The 20,322-nt window shown below is 34.2% G+C and overlaps 1 protein-coding gene across 1 annotated transcript in view; it reads left to right on the top strand.

Annotated features, from left to right (window-relative positions):
• Positions 1-20,322, top strand: part of HEATR5B (HEAT repeat containing 5B) — an 88,996-nt gene that overhangs the window by 15,780 nt on the left and 52,894 nt on the right. Inside the window, exons 11-21 of the mRNA XM_079109587.1 lie at positions 850-961; positions 2,231-2,383; positions 4,857-4,956; positions 5,294-5,403; positions 6,435-6,598; positions 7,406-7,581; positions 9,449-9,554; positions 11,563-11,753; positions 12,180-12,339; positions 12,996-13,185; positions 14,671-14,840. Coding sequence (XP_078965713.1) covers positions 850-961; positions 2,231-2,383; positions 4,857-4,956; positions 5,294-5,403; positions 6,435-6,598; positions 7,406-7,581; positions 9,449-9,554; positions 11,563-11,753; positions 12,180-12,339; positions 12,996-13,185; positions 14,671-14,840 — 1,632 coding nt within the window. The remainder of the gene's footprint in view (positions 1-849; positions 962-2,230; positions 2,384-4,856; positions 4,957-5,293; positions 5,404-6,434; positions 6,599-7,405; positions 7,582-9,448; positions 9,555-11,562; positions 11,754-12,179; positions 12,340-12,995; positions 13,186-14,670; positions 14,841-20,322) is intronic.

Here is a 20,322-nt window from a genome sequence, read left to right on the forward strand (position 1 = left end):
CCATTTTCATATTTCACATATTATCAGAGACCCTTATTGGAAACCTGGTACTCAGGGAATAGAATATAATCTCCTCTGTCTGGTAGACAAATGCCTCGGGTTTACCTGTGACCTACCTGTTCATTCTGGTTTCTCAGTGCTCTATTCAGAATAGTCTTAGAGCTTTCCCTTAGTCCCTTTTCAACCTCCAGGCCTTTCTTACATTAGAATTTATTACTCACCCGTACCAATCTGTTGATTTAGAGACCCAATTCAAGTTCCATCTCCATGAAATCTCTTCAAAGCCACTGAGTCTATGTTAGTCTTTACTACATCGAGCTCCTATTTTGTCATTTAATCATTCACTGCTTTCTATTTTGCATTCTTCCTGTGTCTTCTCTGTCTAGACTTAGTTCCATAAGATTAGCTTAGCTTAAAGGACCACTAATAACAGCACTTATTAAGTGGTTACATGGGCTGGAATAGTCCTAAATACTGTATTAACATATTTAATCACGAGTGAGGTAGACACTACTATCATTCTTATTTTACTAATGAGGGAACTAAGTCTAGGAAGTTCAGATGTTTCAGATCATAAAGGTAGTAAATGGCAGAGTTGGGATATGAACCTAGGCAGTCTGGCTCAAGAACTTACTCGTCCCCATGGTCTGAGTCACATCAGTCATCAGTGTAGTCAGGGCTAAGTAGGTATTGATATTGCCTCTTTGAAAACATTAGTTAACTGCAACAGCATGCAAGGATAATTGCTTTTTAAATTAAGTATACTGGTTATCTATTTTCTTGTTTGATTTCTTTAACTAATAATCTAATTCTAAATTTCTGTAATCTGATTCCAAATTTCTCTTGTAGATGGTAGTTAGTATTGCTGAAGATCTGTTACGAACTGCTGCCCAAAATAGCAGGTTGTCCTTACAGCGCACCCAAGCTGGCTGGCTTTTACTTGGAGCACTTATGACTTTAGGTACAATTGTATTTGAGTAGGATTTTGTCTTACTCTATAACTGTCAGTGAACTTTAAAGAAAATTTAATATAAAAGTATTAAGCTCCACATTCCAGACTTTGAGGTTGTAAAATGATAAAGATATTTTATTTGGTAGTTCATATTGCTTTAATAATTTCTCAAGTGCAATTAATTAAAAATTTTTAATGAAGTTTTGTCTTTACTATTAGAATAGCCATTGTCTATGTTATGAATTTACTGTTAATCAAAAGAGATGAGAGTGTGGGGGAAAATTCTATTTCCTAAGTGAAGTCATGATTTTAATGGACTGATAAAGTCACATTTAAACCATATTGTTAATGCTGCTTTTGGGGTGCTTTGCTGTTCTAAGTAATATGATAAGTCTTAGAGTAGGCAAAGTTTAGCATTTTGCATAGAAGAGAAATACATTTATTATTATGATAAGTTATGTCCACTTTTCAGTTCACATGTTTAGCTGTTACTATAAAAACTGTTTATTACAAAGTAGTAACTCTTTTCTAGACGTTTATGTTAAGTACGTTAGTGGTATGTTGAATGAACTCCTTAGCAATGTAAATATGTGTTCTTAGTTCTGAATATATTGCTCCTTCATGAAACTGAGTTCTCAAATGAAGGAATATGTATTTGTTTGTGGGAGTGGGTGCATATGTTTTATGTACACATATGTATTTATAAAAGCAACCTCATGGAATATATCCCAGGATCATTTTATTATTGATAATAATCTACCATTCTGAATATAGTTGAGAATTTTTTATTTTTATATATTTATTTTATATTTAGATACAAAAAATATCGATACTTTTAAATGAATTTTAAGCCATGTGCAACGGCTTATACCTGTAATCCCAGCAGTTCAAGGGGCTAAGGCAGGAGGCTCATAAGTTCAAGGCCAGACTCAGCAACTTAGCAAGGCCCTGAGCAATGTAGTGACACACTCTTTCAAAATTTAAGAAAATAAAATAAAATGGACTGGGGATCTGGCTCAGATGTTAAGCATCCCTGGGTTCAATCCCCAGAACCAAAAAAAAAAAAAAAAAAGAAAAAAAAGAAATAAGGAAAATAAATTTTGTTATGCTTTAATAAATATTTATTTTACTTACTAGATGAAAAATTCGAAACTAATGTTAATGTCAGAAATTTTAAAATAGAATGAAATGATAGAGATATTGTTAAAGTTTCTTTGACATTTGTTTGTATTGTATGTCATGTATTTATGGTTTTGTATTCTCCATTTTCTTGGTCAGGACCATCTGTTGTTCGTTACCATCTGCCCAAGATGTTGTTATTATGGAGAAATGTTTTCCCTCGTTCTTTAAAGGAACTGGAGGCTGAGAAGGCCCGAGGTGATTCTTTTACCTGGCAGGTAACTTTGGAAGGTCGTGCTGGAGCTTTATGTGGTAAGAACTGAAAGGATTTCACTTTCAGAATATTATTTGTGAATGGAAATATGAAATCACTTTCATTTTTTTATTTTACTGTCTAATGATAAATGTGTAGACTTTTAGATTTTAGAAGGAGCGGGTGGAGGTGTAACTCAGTGGTAGGATGTGTGCTTATTAGCATGCATGAGAGGCCCTGGATTAAATCCTCTGCACTACAAAACAAACAAAAAAGCAACCATTAGATTTAGAAAGAAATTTTTTTATAAATAATAGTAGTTAACATTTTGCTCTTTTGTAATAAAACTGAACCTGAGACTCTGAGGAAAGTGGTTACAGTTGGTGGTAAGATGGGAGCTAGGACCTAAGCCTCTTTATACCCAGTAGTTGTAGGCTTCATCTGTCAAAAAAGTTTCCCATTAAAAAATCCAGGGGCTGGGGAGATAGCTCAGTTGGTAGAGTGCTTCCCTTGTAAGCACTAAGGCCCTGGGTTCAATCCCCAGCGCCCAAAAAAACAATAAATAAATAAAAAATCCAACAAGAAACAGCATTACCAGGGTTACTAAGTTTAAAATTAGTCTTTTCATTATGGAAACGCACATTTTTTTCCCAGTGTTGTCAAATCTGCAAATGTTGATGGGTTTTTTTAAACATCAACATTACAAAAATGATGAAACAGTTGTTTTTGTCTGGGAGTTAGTAGTTTACAGATTTTGTTTCATTTGGGAACTAGAGTTTCACTGGGTGTCCCTGTTCTTTTTTGGTTTATCTCAGGGTAAAAAATGCTTCTTTCCCCAAACTAGAAGAGAAAGAGATATATAACCATGACAGGGCAAGGTGTTTTAGTTTTAGGTCTGTTATAAGGGCCAGTGAAGATATTCCTTCTCACTGGACCATTTTTTCCACTTCTGGTTCTGTCTTAAACCTGTTTGCTTGCTTTTTTTTTTTTTTTTTTTCAAATGAGAACTATCATTTTACTTTTCCTGAAGAAGCACACAAAGTTGACTCATGAAAGTTGTCTATCCTTTTAGACAAATAGCACAAAGTGTTTTCCAGCCTCCCCACATAGTAAACTAAACCCCACAATTTAAAGATAGCTTTAACAGTAAGGCATTTATTAGCACACAATCAAGATATCAGTGTGAGGTAGGCAGTTATCAATTGGTGAACAGAGGACTGGCAAAATTAACCCAATTGTCATGTGAGACTGATGAAACAACTTTTCTATGAAGAAATTTCTTGTCAGTTATTCCTAGAAACCTCCAGCAGACTGCAGACTAGGTTTTCCTGGTAAAAAAAGAAACAAACAAACAAAAAAAACTAGGTTATATGTATGCTTTAATCAGTCAGAAAAAGGAAAGAATTCTCCTTGAAGGCCCAGGTTGTTCAAGACTTCCTCCAGGGAATAAGCATTTGCCTTCCCTAACTAACATGCTCCAGTAACTGATGAACATTGTGCAAGGTGGTAGAGGAGATGCCTTCTACCAGAGAAAGTGGCAGTGATTTAACTCTGTCAAGAACCTCAGTCAGTGGAGAGTGTGCATGGCAGCTCCTGTAAGCCTCACACGTGCCTGAATACATGGGGACTCTCAACCCACTGGATGTTAGGAAGTATGCCTAAAGTTAACTTTAGGCAGATGGTTCCTTCACAGTGCCTCCGAAAAAGAGGACATTCCCTATAGGTCTAAAGCCTTTCTCAAAACTTTCAGGAGCTGTTAAACCTTGGACTGAAGACTTCTCCATATTTGTTGCTTTCATGATGCCTTTACATGTTATAACATTTTTGGAGATGAATGAGGCTAGAGCATTGATTAAAGGAATTTCCACGTGTATCACACTCACAAGCCTTTCTCCAGTGTAAACTCCCTGGTGTTGAATGAGGCCAGACTTTTGGCTAAAGGATTTTCCACACTGGTTACAATCACAGGGTATTGTTTCAGTGTGAATTCTCTGGTGTTGAGTAAGGGTGGAGTTTGACTAAAGCATTTCTCACATTCACCACATCTACAAGGCCTTTCTCCAGTGTGAACTCTCTGGTGTTTAACAAATGTGGCTTTTTGGTTAAAGGATTTCCCCCACTGGCCATATGCATAAGGCTTTGCTCCAGTGTGAATTCTCCAGTGTTGGTTAAGAAAGGCACTTTGACTAAAGGAATTCACACATTTGCCATACCCATAAAGGCCTTTCTCTAGTGTGAACTCTGTGGTGTAGAACTGCTTTCTTTTTGGTCATCTGAATTCCTGTGGGGTTATAGTCTTCTGAATTTCCACTCACAGGAGTCTCCCCAACACGTTTTCTCTCCATTTCCATTGTCCATACTTCTTCTATCCCTTTCTAATGATTTTTATCTGTAGTTCTTTCTGGTTTTTCTTCTGATTTGATATAGTTTGAGAACCTTATAATAATTGAGAATTGTAGGTACCTTTGTATAATTTTAAGTTTAATGGCTCACAAAAGCTATTCTAAATTTGTCCTTTTAAAACTTACCTAGCTATGAGGAGTTTTGTTGCACATTGTCCTGAACTACTAACTGAAGATGTGATTAGAAAATTAATGACCCCTATTGAATGTGCCATGACTATGATGTCACAGTAAGTAAGCACTTATAACAAGTTAATAATCTGTTTATATATTTATAAATAAATTTATTCATTTATGTTTCTCCTTCATATTTTGTACTTTTTTCTAGAGTTACATAGGAAACAAACTATTTCGTGAAGTGACTTTTAAAATTATATTAATGGTGTGTATTAAAATATAGTTGTATTTTGTTTCTTAGAGTAAATATCACAAAATAAACTAAAAAGAAAGTGTGATATTTATCAATGTACTTTAACAGTACATTTATACATTACTAAAGATGCACTGCTAAAAGTTTGTAATACTTATTCTAGTAAGCTGATTCCAACTCTGCTTTCAATATTATAGCATACCTTCTGTCATTAAAGCCCACGGAGCTCATCTGAAAGCTAGTGCTGCAATGGTCCGTTTAAGACTTTATGATATCTTGGCTTTGTTACCTCCAAAAACTTATGAAGGTAAATAAAATTTGCAGTATCTGATAGAAATTCTTCAGTGTGCCTTTGCAGATCCTTACAGTATTAAAGAGTTCTGACCAGGCTTCTCCCAGTGGCTCACTATGCAGAGAAGCACCATTTTACTTTTCTTCATGCAGAGTAGCTCACATTGTTGAGTTCTTACTGTATTGTAGGTCTTGTTCTAAACCTTTACATGTATTAGTCCTATGACCCTAACCCAGCTCATGAGGCAATTACACATATTTTGTAAGTGAAGGATCTCAGATAGAGAGAGCTGAAGTAACTTGCCCAAGTCTTAGAGCTTAAAAGTGGTGGAGCTTGGATTCAAACCTAGATGGTTTATCTTAAATGTCTATACTTTTAATTACCCTCCTACACTGCTTCATATATATATATATACACACACATATATATATATATATGTATATATATACATATAAATACAGTCAATAATTTAGAGATCTGAGAGTAGTTATGTTCGTTGGAGAAATCAAATATTATATAAAATGTTAATATTAAAATAAATAATTTCTTTCCCATACAACTATGCCCAAGAATTTTCATGTTATGGTTCAGTGTTTGCCCTTACTGGACAATGAATAATAAATAATAATCATGTCACATTTACTATATTTAAAATAAAGGATCTAAGCTCTCTGTGAATTTTTTGGTCACTTTAGTTTGGACTGAAAGCATAGTACAATAATAAAAAAAGAGAGTACCATTATTGTATATTAAGACTGGAATTCAAATATTTAATATAAATTTTAGACTGGGCACAGTGGTATACCTGTAGTCCCACTTTCTTTGGAGACTGAGACAAAAGGATCACTTGAATCCAGGAATTCAGAGCCAGCTTGGGAAACATGGTGAGACCCCATCTCTTAAAAAAAGAAATCAATGCAGATTTTTAGAAAAGGGAATGGAAACTTATTTCATTTCTGGTGAACATGTTGCTACTTTTTGTGGGCAATGATTATAATTTTCATAAAATTATTATTTTTAATCTGATCCTAAGTTCTGTTTTTTAGGATCTTTTAATGCACTTCTTAGAGAACTGGTAGCAGAATTCACTTTGACTGACAACTCAGCCAACACAACTACCTCCCTTCTCCGATCCCTTTGTCATTATGATGATAGCGTTCTTCTTGGTTCCTGGCTTCAAGAAACTGATCACAAATCAATTGAAGACCAGGTAGTAAACCACACAGGGAAATTAAATACTGATTTAATCTAAAACAACGGTTCTTTTACCCATTGTTCTTTGAAAATATAGGGAACTAAGGTTTAGTTTACGTTTAGTTTTATTAGACACAACAATAGCATCTTGGTGATAGTTAAGTGGCTAATAGTATTAGTTATAATTTGGCACATTGTCTTTCTTCAGTATTTTTTATATTTGAATGCCCTGTGGTAGTCATGGGAAACTTGAGTTTTAATGGGCTTTTAGTTATTGGTGTTTATATTTTAGTTTGTTTTGTTCTATGACAGGTTGGAGAGGCATAAGAGTTAATAGAAGATTCAGAACCTCTTTTGCCAACAGAATATGTAATTTCCTATGTGCATTTAAAAAAATATTAAGTCCATTTTATATATTTTTGTGGGTTTAGATATTGTCGATTTATTTTCCTCACCCATTAAGGTGCATGGCATAAAAATGTTTTAGAATGAATAAGACTTTTTAAAAATCTTACAAGGTATTACTGATGACTTTCCAAATTTTTTTAGTTATAGATGAACACAATACTTCTATTTATTTATTTATTTATTTTATGTGGTGTTGAGCATTGAACCCAGTGCCTCATACTACAAACCCAGCCCCTTATTGATGACTTTTGAATGACCAAATTATACTTTTATCTGTTTTTAAAATTTCATATCCAGTCATTCTTTTTACTGTTACCTTTTCTTCTTCCTCTCCTGCTGTTCTTCATACCCAATACTTTGTAAGTGAAATTTCCTAAATTAGACTTTGAGTAATTTTTATGTCACTCTTTTTCAGCTCCAGCCAAACAGTGCATCTGGAAGTGGGGCTCTGGAGCATGACCCTTCCTCCATTTATTTACGAATACCTGTTGGCGAAGCTGTACCTGGTCCTCTCCCTCTTGGAGTTTCAGTCATAGATGCCTCTGTGGCTCTTTTTGGTGTAGTGTTTCCTCACGTTTCATATAAACACCGGTTAGTATAAAGTTAATCAGGTAATTTTAGTTAAGTATAAATTATATTTAGATAGTAAATTTTCCCATCCCAGTTAACTTCTCAATAAAGTGAGCTACTGCTTAAACAATATTCTCAAATTTACTGACCTAAGTAACACATATAAGGATAGAATGAATTGAATGCAAATTCCACGTAATTCAAAAATGTGCTTAAGATTTGACCCTTTGTGCTATTATCTGGTATCCATTGTATTATGGACTATGTCTTGCCCAACAAAGTTTTCATTCTAATGGCTTATTTGACAGTTAAGAAGTTTGACCCTATCTTTTAGGGATATCAATTTGCTAATTCTGTTGTTTTTGTTACTGAAGGAGTGACTATATGAGAAACCTACTCTTTAATAACATTTGTCTGTGAGGTGGTTTAAATCTGAAACTCAAAAAACTAAGATAACTCCTTCTTTTTTGTAACTGAAGCATTTTGGTTTCCTGTATTTTATATTGATAGTCACTATCCCTAACTTGAGTAGGCATTTCATATATTTGTGATTTGCTAAAAAGGAAAAGCAAAAGTGAATTAATATAAGACCTTCACAGATCATTTGAAAGTTATACAAATAATTATTTGTATGTAAAAGAGTAAAAATCTAGATTTCCTCTGTTGGGGACTACCTGATCTACACACCTTGGAGTGTTACTTCTGTTTTACAAAATAAGGGCTTTATGCTTTTCTAAAAAAAAAAAAAGATAATTTTTAAATATGTAGATTACTTGTCTTTGAATTTGACTTTTATATTCAAAGTTTAAATATAAAAATTCACCTTACCTAGCTATCTTTAGGAATATTTGGTTGTTACATAAGTATTAAAGAACATTAAATGTGAAAGAATCTTTTTGGGGGTTACCAGGGATTGAACTCAGGAACACTTGACCACTAAGCCATATCCCCAGCCCTATTTCGTACTTGATTTAGAGACAGGGTCTCACTGAATTGCTTAGTGTCTCACTTTTGCTGAAGCTGGCTTTGAACTCTTGATCCTCCTGCCTCAGCTTCCTGAACCACTGGGATTACAGGCATGCACCACTGGGCCCTTTTCTATGTAAAAATATTTGAAAAAAGAAAAAATATTTTGCCACATTTTTAAGAAGTTCCAACTGAGAACTCTGCCACAGAGATATGTAATTATTGATTACTATTATATTCAAGAAACTGTGAATACCTTGTATTAGTCAGCTTTTCATTACTGTAGCAAGACACCTGAAATAATTTATAAACAGGACAAATTTATTTTGGCTCACATTTTGGAGATTTCAGTCCTTAACCATTGGCCTGATACTGGGTTTTGGTCTTGAGGTGAGGTAACATTGTAGCTGGAGCAAAACTGCAAAACTACTCACCTCTTGGCTATAAAGCAAAGGGAGAGAGAGAAGGAGGAGGCTTGGGGTCTCACTCTCACTTTTGAGGGCACATCCCCAGTGACCTTCCACAAGTTTCCACCTCTTAAAGTTCCACCACCTCCCAAATGCCACCCTAGCGATCAAGTCCTTAACACATGGACCTTTGGTGGGCATTCAAGATGCAAACTATAACATACCTACTATATGCTAGGCACTGCATGGACCCTGGTGTTAATGTTTAAGACCACTACAATTATGAACTAATTTTGCTAAATGAAACAGTATTTAGTCTCTCTTCTTATTCATTTAATAACCAACCACACAACTTTGTACTTTAATTCAACATAAAAAGATCTGGTTTGGATCAGTTATGTGAAATAGAAAAGAGACAACACAGGTATTTTTGCTTAACAGTTCATATTATTTTCTCTGTGTTTTAGCCATATTTAAATAAAAGCATCACTAATGTGATATTTATTCTACTATAGATTACAAATGCTGGATCACTTTGCTGAATGTGTTAAACAAGCCAAAGGTGTTCGCCAACAGGCTGTGCAGCTTAATATATTTACTGCTGTTCTTAGTGCGCTCAAGGTATTTACTTTTAGACCCTAATAAATGTTCTGAAATAAGATGTTAATTCACTTAATAAGCCAGGAATCTCAATATTATTATAATGCTTATGTTTATGTATATGTGTGTGTATACTTGATAATTATGCTTTTATATTAGCTTAATAAAGTTATTAGAAACTTTATATTGGGCTCATTGTAATTACATAGGTATTTTACCTTTTAATAATGTTAAAGTTCATATTTTGATTTGAATCTCAAATTTTATGTGTGCCAATATGTTCTTTTGGAATTTTTAAAGATGCCTGATTAAAGAAATAATGATTTTTCTAGCCACACATGGTGGTATACACCTGTAATCCTGGCGACTCTGGAGGCTGAGGCAGGAGGATTACAAGTTCAAAACCAGCCTCGCTTTGTGAGACTCGAAGCAACTTAGGGAGACCCTATCTCAAAATAAAAATTAAAAAGGGCTGGGATGTGGTTCAGTCATTAAGCACCCTGGGGTGCAATTCCTGGTACAAAAAAAAAAAAAAAAGAAAAAGAAAAGAAAAGCCAGAAATAATGATTTTCTGAAGAGGGTCGCCTGAATAAAGTTTAAGTTCAATTTTTTATTTAGACCATAAGTCATGGGAACCATGGGAACTGTTTATATAGTTGAAAGAATGCTATATGGAGAGGTTGTTTCTGGTTTAGTTACTCACTAGGTTTATGGTTAATGAAATTCCCTTAACCTTTATTGAACTAGTCTCTACACTGGATGTAGAACAACAGATATTTTGCCTAACTCAGAGAGGTCATGCATCATACTGTGTATTCTTTCATAAAGTATTTGAAGCTTTTTATATCATTTAGCACTATGCTTATTGTAGGATATTGCTTTAAAAGAAAGTGGTCACAAATACAAGTGCTTAACTGAGGATATCTTTAGTCATGTTTTGCAGACATTAGGTAAAAGAAATATAAGCATTGGTTACAGAAATAAAGGTTTATACTGTTTATATAATCATTAATATATGCCCTATTTAGAGATCATAAGGTAATACTGACAGCTGAGGTTTTTTTTGTTTGTTTGTTTTCCTTTTGTTTTTGTTTTTGTTTTTGTTTTTTTTTTGGACCAGGGATTGAACCTAGAAATGCTTGTCCTCTAAGCCATATCCCAGCCCTTTTTAAAATTAAAAAAAAACATTAATTTTATTTAGAGACAGCATCTTGCTAAATTGCTTAGGGCCTTGCTAAGTTGCTAAGGCTGACTTTGAACTCACAATCCTCCTATCTCAGTCACTGGGATTACAGGCATGCACCACCATGTCCGGCTAACATCTGAGTTTTTTTAAAAAAAAGAAATGATGTGTTTAGGGTCTCCCTTAGATGTTGGGAGAAAGTGGAATGTAACATTGCAGTACAGATTATACTTTTCTTCATAGAAAAGTAAATGCCTCTGTGGTCATTAACATTTTTTCCTGGCACCATGACTGAGATTTTTGGTCTCAAGTAAGTAAATTTAATTCCAGAACAGTGACTATATCTAGAACAGGGAAAGATGAACAAACTATATCAACACTTAATTACTGATTCTTTTTACTAAATTTTGCTTTACACATATGTTGTTATACTCAAAGACATAATTGTCTTTCATTGAATTTTTATACAAATGAATCAGATTTCACACTCATCAGGCCTGTTCTTTCTTTAGAGTGATAAATTTCAATTCCAGTTACTTAATGATTGATTTATAGTATAGTATCCCTACAAAAACAACATTTAAGTATTAGGCTTTGGATAGAAACTCTGCCAGCGATTGCTGGTCTTAGGACTAGTTGAACTGTTGATTGTTATTTATTGTGTTCTAAAATCATATTTAGAAAAGTGATTACTATCAGTTAACAAGAACTTGTTTTAGGTGTAGTATATGCTTGGGAAAGTTGGCTAAAGAAAATAATGTATGAATATATTTGTATATTTACAAAGATTACAGAATATTTTTTCTTTTATTTAATATTTCATTATTATTTTTTAAATCAATGTAGGGCTTAGCTGAAAACAAAAGTACTTTAGGACCTGAGGAAGTTCGTAAATCTGCTCTGACATTGGTTATGGGTGCTCTTGACAACCCAAACCCAATCTTACGATGTGCAGCAGGGGAAGCTCTTGGAAGAATGGCTCAGGTGGTTGGAGAAGCAACTTTTATAGCTAGAATGGCTCAATATAGCTTTGACAAGTAAGTCAGTCTCTTTACTAACAAGTTTTTAATAATAACTCTACCAAAGTGAACTACACCCCCAGCTTAACCAATTATTTTTATTTTCTTTAAATTTTTTTTGGTAGTACTCAGGATTGAACCCCAGGGGTACTCTACCTCTGAGATACATTCTCAGCCCTTTTTATTTTTTTATTTGGACACAGGATCTTACTTAGTTGCTGATCTTCCTGCCTCAGTCTCCTGAGTAGCTGGAATTATGAGCATGGTTGCCTGTCTTAAATAACTATTTTAAATTGAGGCCCAGACTCTTGTTAGAGAGAGAAAAAGTAGATCACAACTATAATCTTTTCTGATTTCTGCAATATTTCCCTTTTTTTGTGTGTGAGCCATGAGATTGTTATTACTACATAAAACTCAATTCTAGAAGCATAATCTTTTTTCCAGATTGAAATCAGCTCGAGATGTTGTATCTAGGACTGGTCATTCATTGGCTCTTGGTTGTTTGCATCGTTATGTTGGTGGCATAGGCTCAGGACAACATCTAAAGACCAGTGTCAGCATTTTATTGGCTCTAGCACAAGATGGAACATCCCCTGAAGTCCAGGTAGAGTAGTGTTGATTTTTTTATTACAAAATTTTAAATAGTTTTTAAAGAAAATTATTTGCTTTGTAAAATAATAATGGCCAATAAGTTGTTTGGAAAAATATATTGTGTTATTTCCTTGCTATTTTGTTTTAGGTGTCTTATTTGTTTTAGGTGTCTATTTTGTTTTAGGTGTCTTATGTGTAACAAGATTTTTCTTTTCAACCTAACCTTAAAGTCTGCATTGTTTTGGGAGTTAACCCCATTCACATAATCTTTCAAGCATATTTTTATTATTTATTGTTCTTTGTATTTGTTTCTTCTTTTTTGCATTTCTTTACATTTTATTGATCAAGTTTTATTTCAAATTGCTATCTTTCTCTCTCTTTTTTCCTGTTGCTCTAGCCCAGGCTCTGGGTCATTCATTAAATCTTCTATTTTACTTGTTGAATTTGTTTTGTTTTTGTGGTTTCTTCTTAAACATTTTATACGTAAGTAAATATAGCTACAGTGAGGATCATGAGCATGTGTGAAAGTGTCCTACAGTCTTGATTTGCCATTTCTCATGGATGTGCCCACAAATATTGAGTATATGCATTTAATAATTCAATACATACAATTCAGTGTACTGCAAAATTCCTCTTTACAACTAAAATAAATTATATATTTTTTTCTAGACATGGTCTCTTCATTCACTTGCTTTGATAGTGGATTCTAGTGGCCCAATGTATCGAGGATATGTGGAACCAACTTTATCTCTGGTTCTTACCTTGCTGTTGACAGTTCCACCTTCACATACAGAAGTTCATCAGTGTTTGGGTAGATGTTTGGGTGCTATAATAACTACAGTTGGCCCTGAACTACAAGGTAAGTAAATTCATCTTAAGCTAAAGAAACTAGGCAGATAATTTATTCTCTTTCAAATTCCTGAATGTCACCATCATGTTTCAATACATTTTTATAATAATAATAACTATCTACTGAATAATTGTGTTTTCCAAAGACCTGGTACTCAACTTTGTACATGTGTGATTTTTAAAAAAAAATTTTTTAGTTGTAGATGGACACAGTACCTTTATTTTTCAATTTATTTTTTATGTCGTGCTGAGGATGGAGCCCACTGCCTCACACTTGCAAGGCAAGGGCTGTACCACTGAGTCCCAACCCCACACCTCATGTGTGATTTTTTAAAATACCTCCAACAAATCTATGATATGTCAGTATTTTCAAGGTTTGAAGACAGAAAAATATTTTTAAATGGAATTATACTTGGAACCTTATGGAAACAAAGGTTTAAAAAATGGAGTTCTTTGGGACTGGAGTGCTATGCACTTATCTTTATGGACTTTGCTTCACTTTTTTTGAACCCTACGGGTCAGGAACATAGTTTGCAAAGACACTGCCATAAGGTAGATAATATCTTTCTAGAAGGAAGAGATCAGGGATGATTTGGCTAGGATTATTCAACATGTGAGTGGCACATTTATGATCCAAAACTTATGTTCTTACACTCAGGACTAATTCTACTAATACCTAAATTAAATGCTGAAATTAGTAAATTATTGTGAATGTGCCCTGAATATATAAACCACTTTCAAAATTTTCTGTTTTACCCTCTACCATTTATTAATTAAATGAAATAAATGATTAAATGTTATTTAATTCTGACAAAAATTTAGGTAGGTGATATTTTTATTTCACAGATGAAATGTTAAGGCTGAGAGTCATTTAAGTACTTTCCCCAAGTTTTATATATATGTTTATATGATTTCCTTGTTTGATCTTTATATGTATATAAAATTATTTTAATTTAGAAAAAATTAAGTCATTTATATTTGACTATTAAATTATTTCTACAGTCTGTATTTCATTTTCTCTCATTATTTCTGAAGAAAACTGTCATTAATCATCTTAAGACTGGATCCGAAATTATTATATATTAAAAATAATAATATTGGTTGAACAGAGAATGAGAAATCTGGCCCTTTCAAATGACGGTTGTAACTGATAGTATAATTTATCCGGGAATAAATATAAATCTAGCCAGACCTAAGGGAGATGTAAATCCAAATTTGGTTGTATTTTGTAATCATTTCTGTGGATTTCTCAGACTTTTTGTTTTTAAAACAATCTGAATAGAAATCGGAAGAAGGGATTATTTAGAAGATAATTATTTTCTAGGAATGGTTTTTTTTTTGTTGTTTTTTTTTTTTTTTTTTTTTTTTGGTCCTGGAGATTTGAACCCGGGGATTTGAACCCAGGGCCTGAGCTATATCCCCAGCCCTCTAGGAATGGTTTTTATAAGACTAATCAAATAATTATATTCTACATTTTCTTTTAATTTGCTACAAGGGAATGGAGCGACAATTTCTACAATTCGTTCCTCTTGTTTGGTGGGTTGTGCAATAACACAGGACCATTCAGACTCACTTGTTCAGGCAGCTGCCATATCTTGCCTTCAGCAGCTCCACATGTTTGCACCACGACATGTCAACCTGTCCAGTCTTGTTCCTAGCCTTTGTGTAAGTATAAGCCAGTTTTATTCAATAATTCAATTAGGAAGCCTCCACATTTCTTTCCTAAAATATCAATCTGGACCAAAACAAAAGATTTAAGTTTACGAGGTTGCAAGTCTAGGGTTTTAGCTTCAGTAGTCATTTTATAACTATTAATTTTATTCATGAATTTTCATTTTTGCCTTTGAAGACAATTTGATGAGCTGTTTATTTCTTGGCAAAGAATGTATCACATTTAGTCTTGCCCACTAAGAATTTTATTTCATAAAGCTTTATTGACAACGTCTGAGGATCTCTTGCTATCATTACAATCATTGATTTATTTATTCAACAAATACTTGTTGATAGCCTCTTATATGGCAGGTACTGTGCAAAGTACTAGAGGTACATTTGTGGGTGGGACAAGACCAAGCCACTGTCATAGTGCAGTTTATAGTTTATAAGGAAAAATGGACTTAAGTAGCTCTTTACATATAAGATAAGAGCTTAGGAAAAGCTATTGGAGAGCATAAGAAAACATGTAACACAGGGTCTGCAATAATCTAGGCCTTCAGAAATGATTTTCCTAAAAAGATGATATTTAAGGTCTGATTTGCAGGATAAGTAGGAGTTAGTTTACAGAAGGGCATGATATTAAAGTAGACAGCATTTACTTTTAATCACAGGGGAAATTATGTGCAAGTTCCCTAAACGAGAAAGAGGGTGTTACATTTAAGGAACCAATTAGTCAGTGTGGTTAGGTTTGGGAGAGAACCAAGATGCTGGGCATCAGGGCACAAGATGAGGCTGAACAATTAGCCAGGTGGCATATCATGCAGACTTTCTAGACATATTAAAACTTAAGACTTTATTCTATAAACGGTGGGGAACCATTAGAAGGTATTCCACAAGGGAGTAACAGTATCAGATCTTCACTTTTTCCATTTCATTCTCGCTGCATGATGGAGAATGGACTCTACTGGGTTAAGAAGTGTGTAATAGAAGGAGGATGATAGTAATTTGCTCCAGGTTGGTAGCAGTGAGAATGGAGATGGATTTGAGTAGAATTTAAAAGAAAGAATTGACAGAATTTGTTGATCGATTGTCTCTTAGGGAAAAGGAAGAAGGATATGGTTTAGGTTCCTGATTGTGCATATTGGAGGAGAAGGTTGGGAAGAGCAGATATCTTTAATTCAGTTTTAGACATGTGGCTAATAAGTTACATGAGCCCAGAGCAGAAGAGACATCTGGCTAAAGAAGCAAATTTGGGAGCATAAGTATTTAAATGGCCAGTGGAGATATGAAATCACCAGGGAGAGAGTGCTGAATGAGCAACCCAGCATATTTAAACAAGAGAAAGAAATTTAAAAAAAAGAAGCAGCACTGGGCATGGTGGTGCATCCCTGTAGTCCCAGCAACTTGGAAGACTGAAGCAGGAGGATGGCAAGTTCAAGGCCAACTTCAGCAACTTAGCAAGACCTGTCTCAAAATAAAAATAAATAAAAATGACTGGTGATGTGGCTCAGTGGTTGAGTGCCCCTGGGTTTAATCCCAAGTCCCCCCAAAAAATAAATAAATAAACAAAAAGCAGCAGCAACTGTTGCCACTGTCACTAGAGATTAAAGGAAAGGTAGAGGTTATGTTATTCACAGGTGCCAAAGCCAAGTGGAATGGAGGAGTGTTGAGCTATATCAAGTATTGTCAAGAGATCATTAGATGAGAGCTATGATATATCATTTGAGTTTTGTCACACATGATATCCTTAGCAAGAGTTCATGTGGGAGAATAGTACAAATGCAGCCCAAAAACATTGGGTTACAAATGGAGTATGAACTGAAACTCCTTTCCACAAGTTCAACTGTAAAGGAGAGGACAGAGGACAGTAGGTCAAGGGGATGATGGAATCTGGAGAGATTTTTTTCCTTGTATAGTAGTAAAGTATGAGCATGTTTAAATGCTATGGTAGGGGGACAGTAGAGGGAGAGGGTTAAAGGGGTAGACAGAGAGGGAATAATTAGTAGTCCAAGGTTTCTAGTGGGATGGAGTTTACAAGGCATAAGTAGAGGGATATCTCAATGCAATAGGAGAGGAGATGTGTAGATACAGGTGGGATTGGAAATTTGGAAGTCGAGAGAGGTATTTGATGACTTTTACATTCTTAAGTGAAAGGGAAGATTAAGTTCTGTGAATGAGAAGGTAAAGAAGAGGGTCTGAAGTACAGGAGAATGGAATATAGGATATTGAACTAGCTGGGGAAATACAAGATTCTCTGATAGTACTGGGGGTTCTGTAGAGGTTAATGACCCTTGTTGGCTTCATTGTGGGATTTATGATGGAACATTTGCCTAGTTGTGAGATTTTCTCCAGCCCTTGTAAACAACATAGAAACCAGATACTTTGATAAATTTATAGTCAGAATTTGGCCAAGTAAAATAGATCAAATGGCCTTGGACAAGGGAACTAAGGATGCTAACAAGACAGTTCTGAAATGATGAACTGTGAAGTCTCATTTGGATAGGGAGGAGGGTAAAGACAGGAGGAGGCTGATACATGGGGAGAAAGTCACTACATATGTAACCATGGGAGTATATATGTTGAGGTGAAAGAAGGGAAATGTTATTTAGAATAAAGTGAGGGAACTGAAAGGTCAAGATATTAGATGCTGAATCTGATGTAGTAAATTTAGCTTTACTCAGCATGATTTGTTCCTGTTTTATTACAGCCTAAGGTGAATTTAGTCAGGCCTGGACCATGAAGGAGTTTGAATAAGGCACAGGGTAAAACCAAATCCATGTGAAATGTTCACAAAGAATATCCACAAAGAAAATGATAAACTGCCAGTGTAGTACATTAGATGGCACTCTTTAGCAAGATATTAAGCATCCTGCCAAAATCTGATATAAGCTCTGAAGACATAGATAGTATCTCTCGCGCAAGATGGACTTATCATATACCTGATATGGCTTAGGCAACTGACCAAGGTGATGAAGACCCAGATATTCATCTTAGGTTGTCTGATTCTGCTCTCTATTTTTTTTTTGGTACCAGGAATTGAACTCAGAGGTGCTTAACCACTGAGCTACATCCCCAGCCTTTTTAAATATTTTATTTAGAGACAGAGTCTTCCTGAGTTGCTTAGGACCTTGCCAAGTTGCTGAGGCTGGCTTTGAACTCACAAACCTCCTGCCTTAGTCTCCCAAGCTGCTGGGATTACAGGCGTGCTCCACTGCACCCACCATTTTTTTCTTCTTCTTAAATAATTATCCTATGGAGGTTGACCTGATACAGTGGAGCACATTTAAGAGGATAAAGTAATGACATGAGTTTGTTTATCTCAGTGGAGCTTTTCAGTAAACCACAGGGAACACAGTGAGTTTCCTGTGTGTTAGCATAGGATAATATCTCTAAACTGGTTCCCTTAATGGGACACCTAGGGTCTGGTTACAAGGCATGTTGGAGCATCTTCCTGAAATGTTCCAGAAAACTAAGTAGTGAGATTATAATCAGCTTGTGGAAAGGAGATGGCATAGCAGGCTGAAGATGAGAAAATGGGCATTCAAGTGGAAGTCTTCTTTGAATATTGCCAAACACCTTTTATGCTGTCTGCATTAACCAGATCATTTGACACTCCGAAAAATATTTTACGCCTGGGTTCATCCAGATTAGTGAAATTAATTCAGATTTTTATAAATTTCATGTTCATTTCTACTTAGTTTTGTCATCAAAAATGATCATATTATTTGATACCATATGCAGTACCTAAAACCTAAAACAAATGAAATGTGATTTTTTTTTAGCAAATGTGTTGAGATAAATTTTTACTATACTAATCTTGATGAAATGATATAGAAATATTAAAATATGTGAATTATTCAATAGAGCTACTCAAATATATTTTGACAAACAAGTACCACTCTGAATAATTATAATTTCTGTCCTGGCAGACAACTGCTTTTTCTATCATGTGACAACAGTTATTCAGTCTCTTGTCCTGACAGAATCACTTCTGCATGAAGGCATTTATGTCATCTAGGATAATTTTAGGAATTGTCAGTGTGAGAATTTGAAGTTTATCTTTGTGATTACAAAAACCTTTTAATTTTTTTTTTCTGTCAAGTTTTTTTTGGGGGATGGTGGGTATTACATCATTCCAAATAAGCATAAGATGGCATGGAATGTTACTATATATGGTCAAGAATATAAAGTTGCCATTGTTGCTGGTTTTCCATTGATATGAATTAAATCAACTAGAGTTTATCATTATAATTATAAGCATTTAATTTTTATTATGCCAAGCTTAGTTTAGTTTGAAAGTAAAGAATATAAGTACAAGATGCACATATATATATATATATCTACATATAGATGTCTATAGATATAATATGTAAATATTTATATACTGTTTAGTTTTATTGTCCAACATGGTAGGACCCAAAAGCCACAAACAGAAAAGCACAGCAAGGAACTTACCACATGAAAATCATCCTAAAAATAAGGAAGGATGACCTTACATTTTTGTTTGTCTTGACAATACAGTAGTCAAAGAGTGGTTTTTGATGGAGAGACTCAATGGATTATCAAAATTTGCATTTACTCCTACACAAAATTCTTGTTTTGAAGCATCCTGCAATATTTTTTGCCAAGAGATCCCTACCCCAACAGTTGGATGTACCTTGATGAAGCAGTGTGCCATGTGGAGATGGTAATAGTTGTTTGTAGTGTAGAATTTAAGAATATTGAAGTAGAACCTCTGCCAAATGAATCAGAAAATAGTATACATTTCTATTAATAATTTGAATTAAGTCCTGAAGGAATTGGTGACTGTGTTTCCCTTCAGTATGCAACTGGATTAAATTGTTGATACAGTCTCTTTTGGACTTCATCTTATGTATGTTCTGATACCATCAAAGAATTTCTGATTATAAGATTGATACATGGATTCCTAATCCTTTTTACTTCTACATGGCAAAACTTTAAGATAGATGAATTCATTGATTTAAAGAGAAGGAATTAACATATCTTGGCAAGCAAATCATGGGTGTTCTGATGTCATTTGCTACTAAAAATGTACGTAATTTAGTCATCTTCAGCTCTCATAGGCATCAAATGAAAAGGAATACTTAAACTGGATGTCAAGATTACATGTGCATTGACATATCAGAAATTCCTTTACTACTTCAAACTTCTTATCAAAACCAAATGCCAGCAACCATTTTCTTGAATTTCACTTTTTGTCACAATTGAAGTTTCCTTTTGTTTTATTTTATACAATTTAGAGAGGGTCTTTCTTTATTCCATGAAGTGATCATTAATTTTTTGTACAAAAAAGAAAATAGTATTTATAATGATTATTTTTACTATGGAAAAAAGCCATAAGAAGTATAGTTGCAACAAACTTAAAATAAAATTTTTTAAATATTATTAACATTAGTGTCAAAAATCATGAGATAGCTGGGAATAAATCAACTAAAAATGTACAAGAAATATATGCTGAAAACTATAAACCATT

Source organism: Sciurus vulgaris (genome assembly GCF_902686455.1).
Source record: "Sciurus vulgaris genome assembly, chromosome: 14".
In the NCBI taxonomy this organism is placed as follows: Eukaryota; Metazoa; Chordata; class Mammalia; order Rodentia; family Sciuridae; genus Sciurus; species Sciurus vulgaris.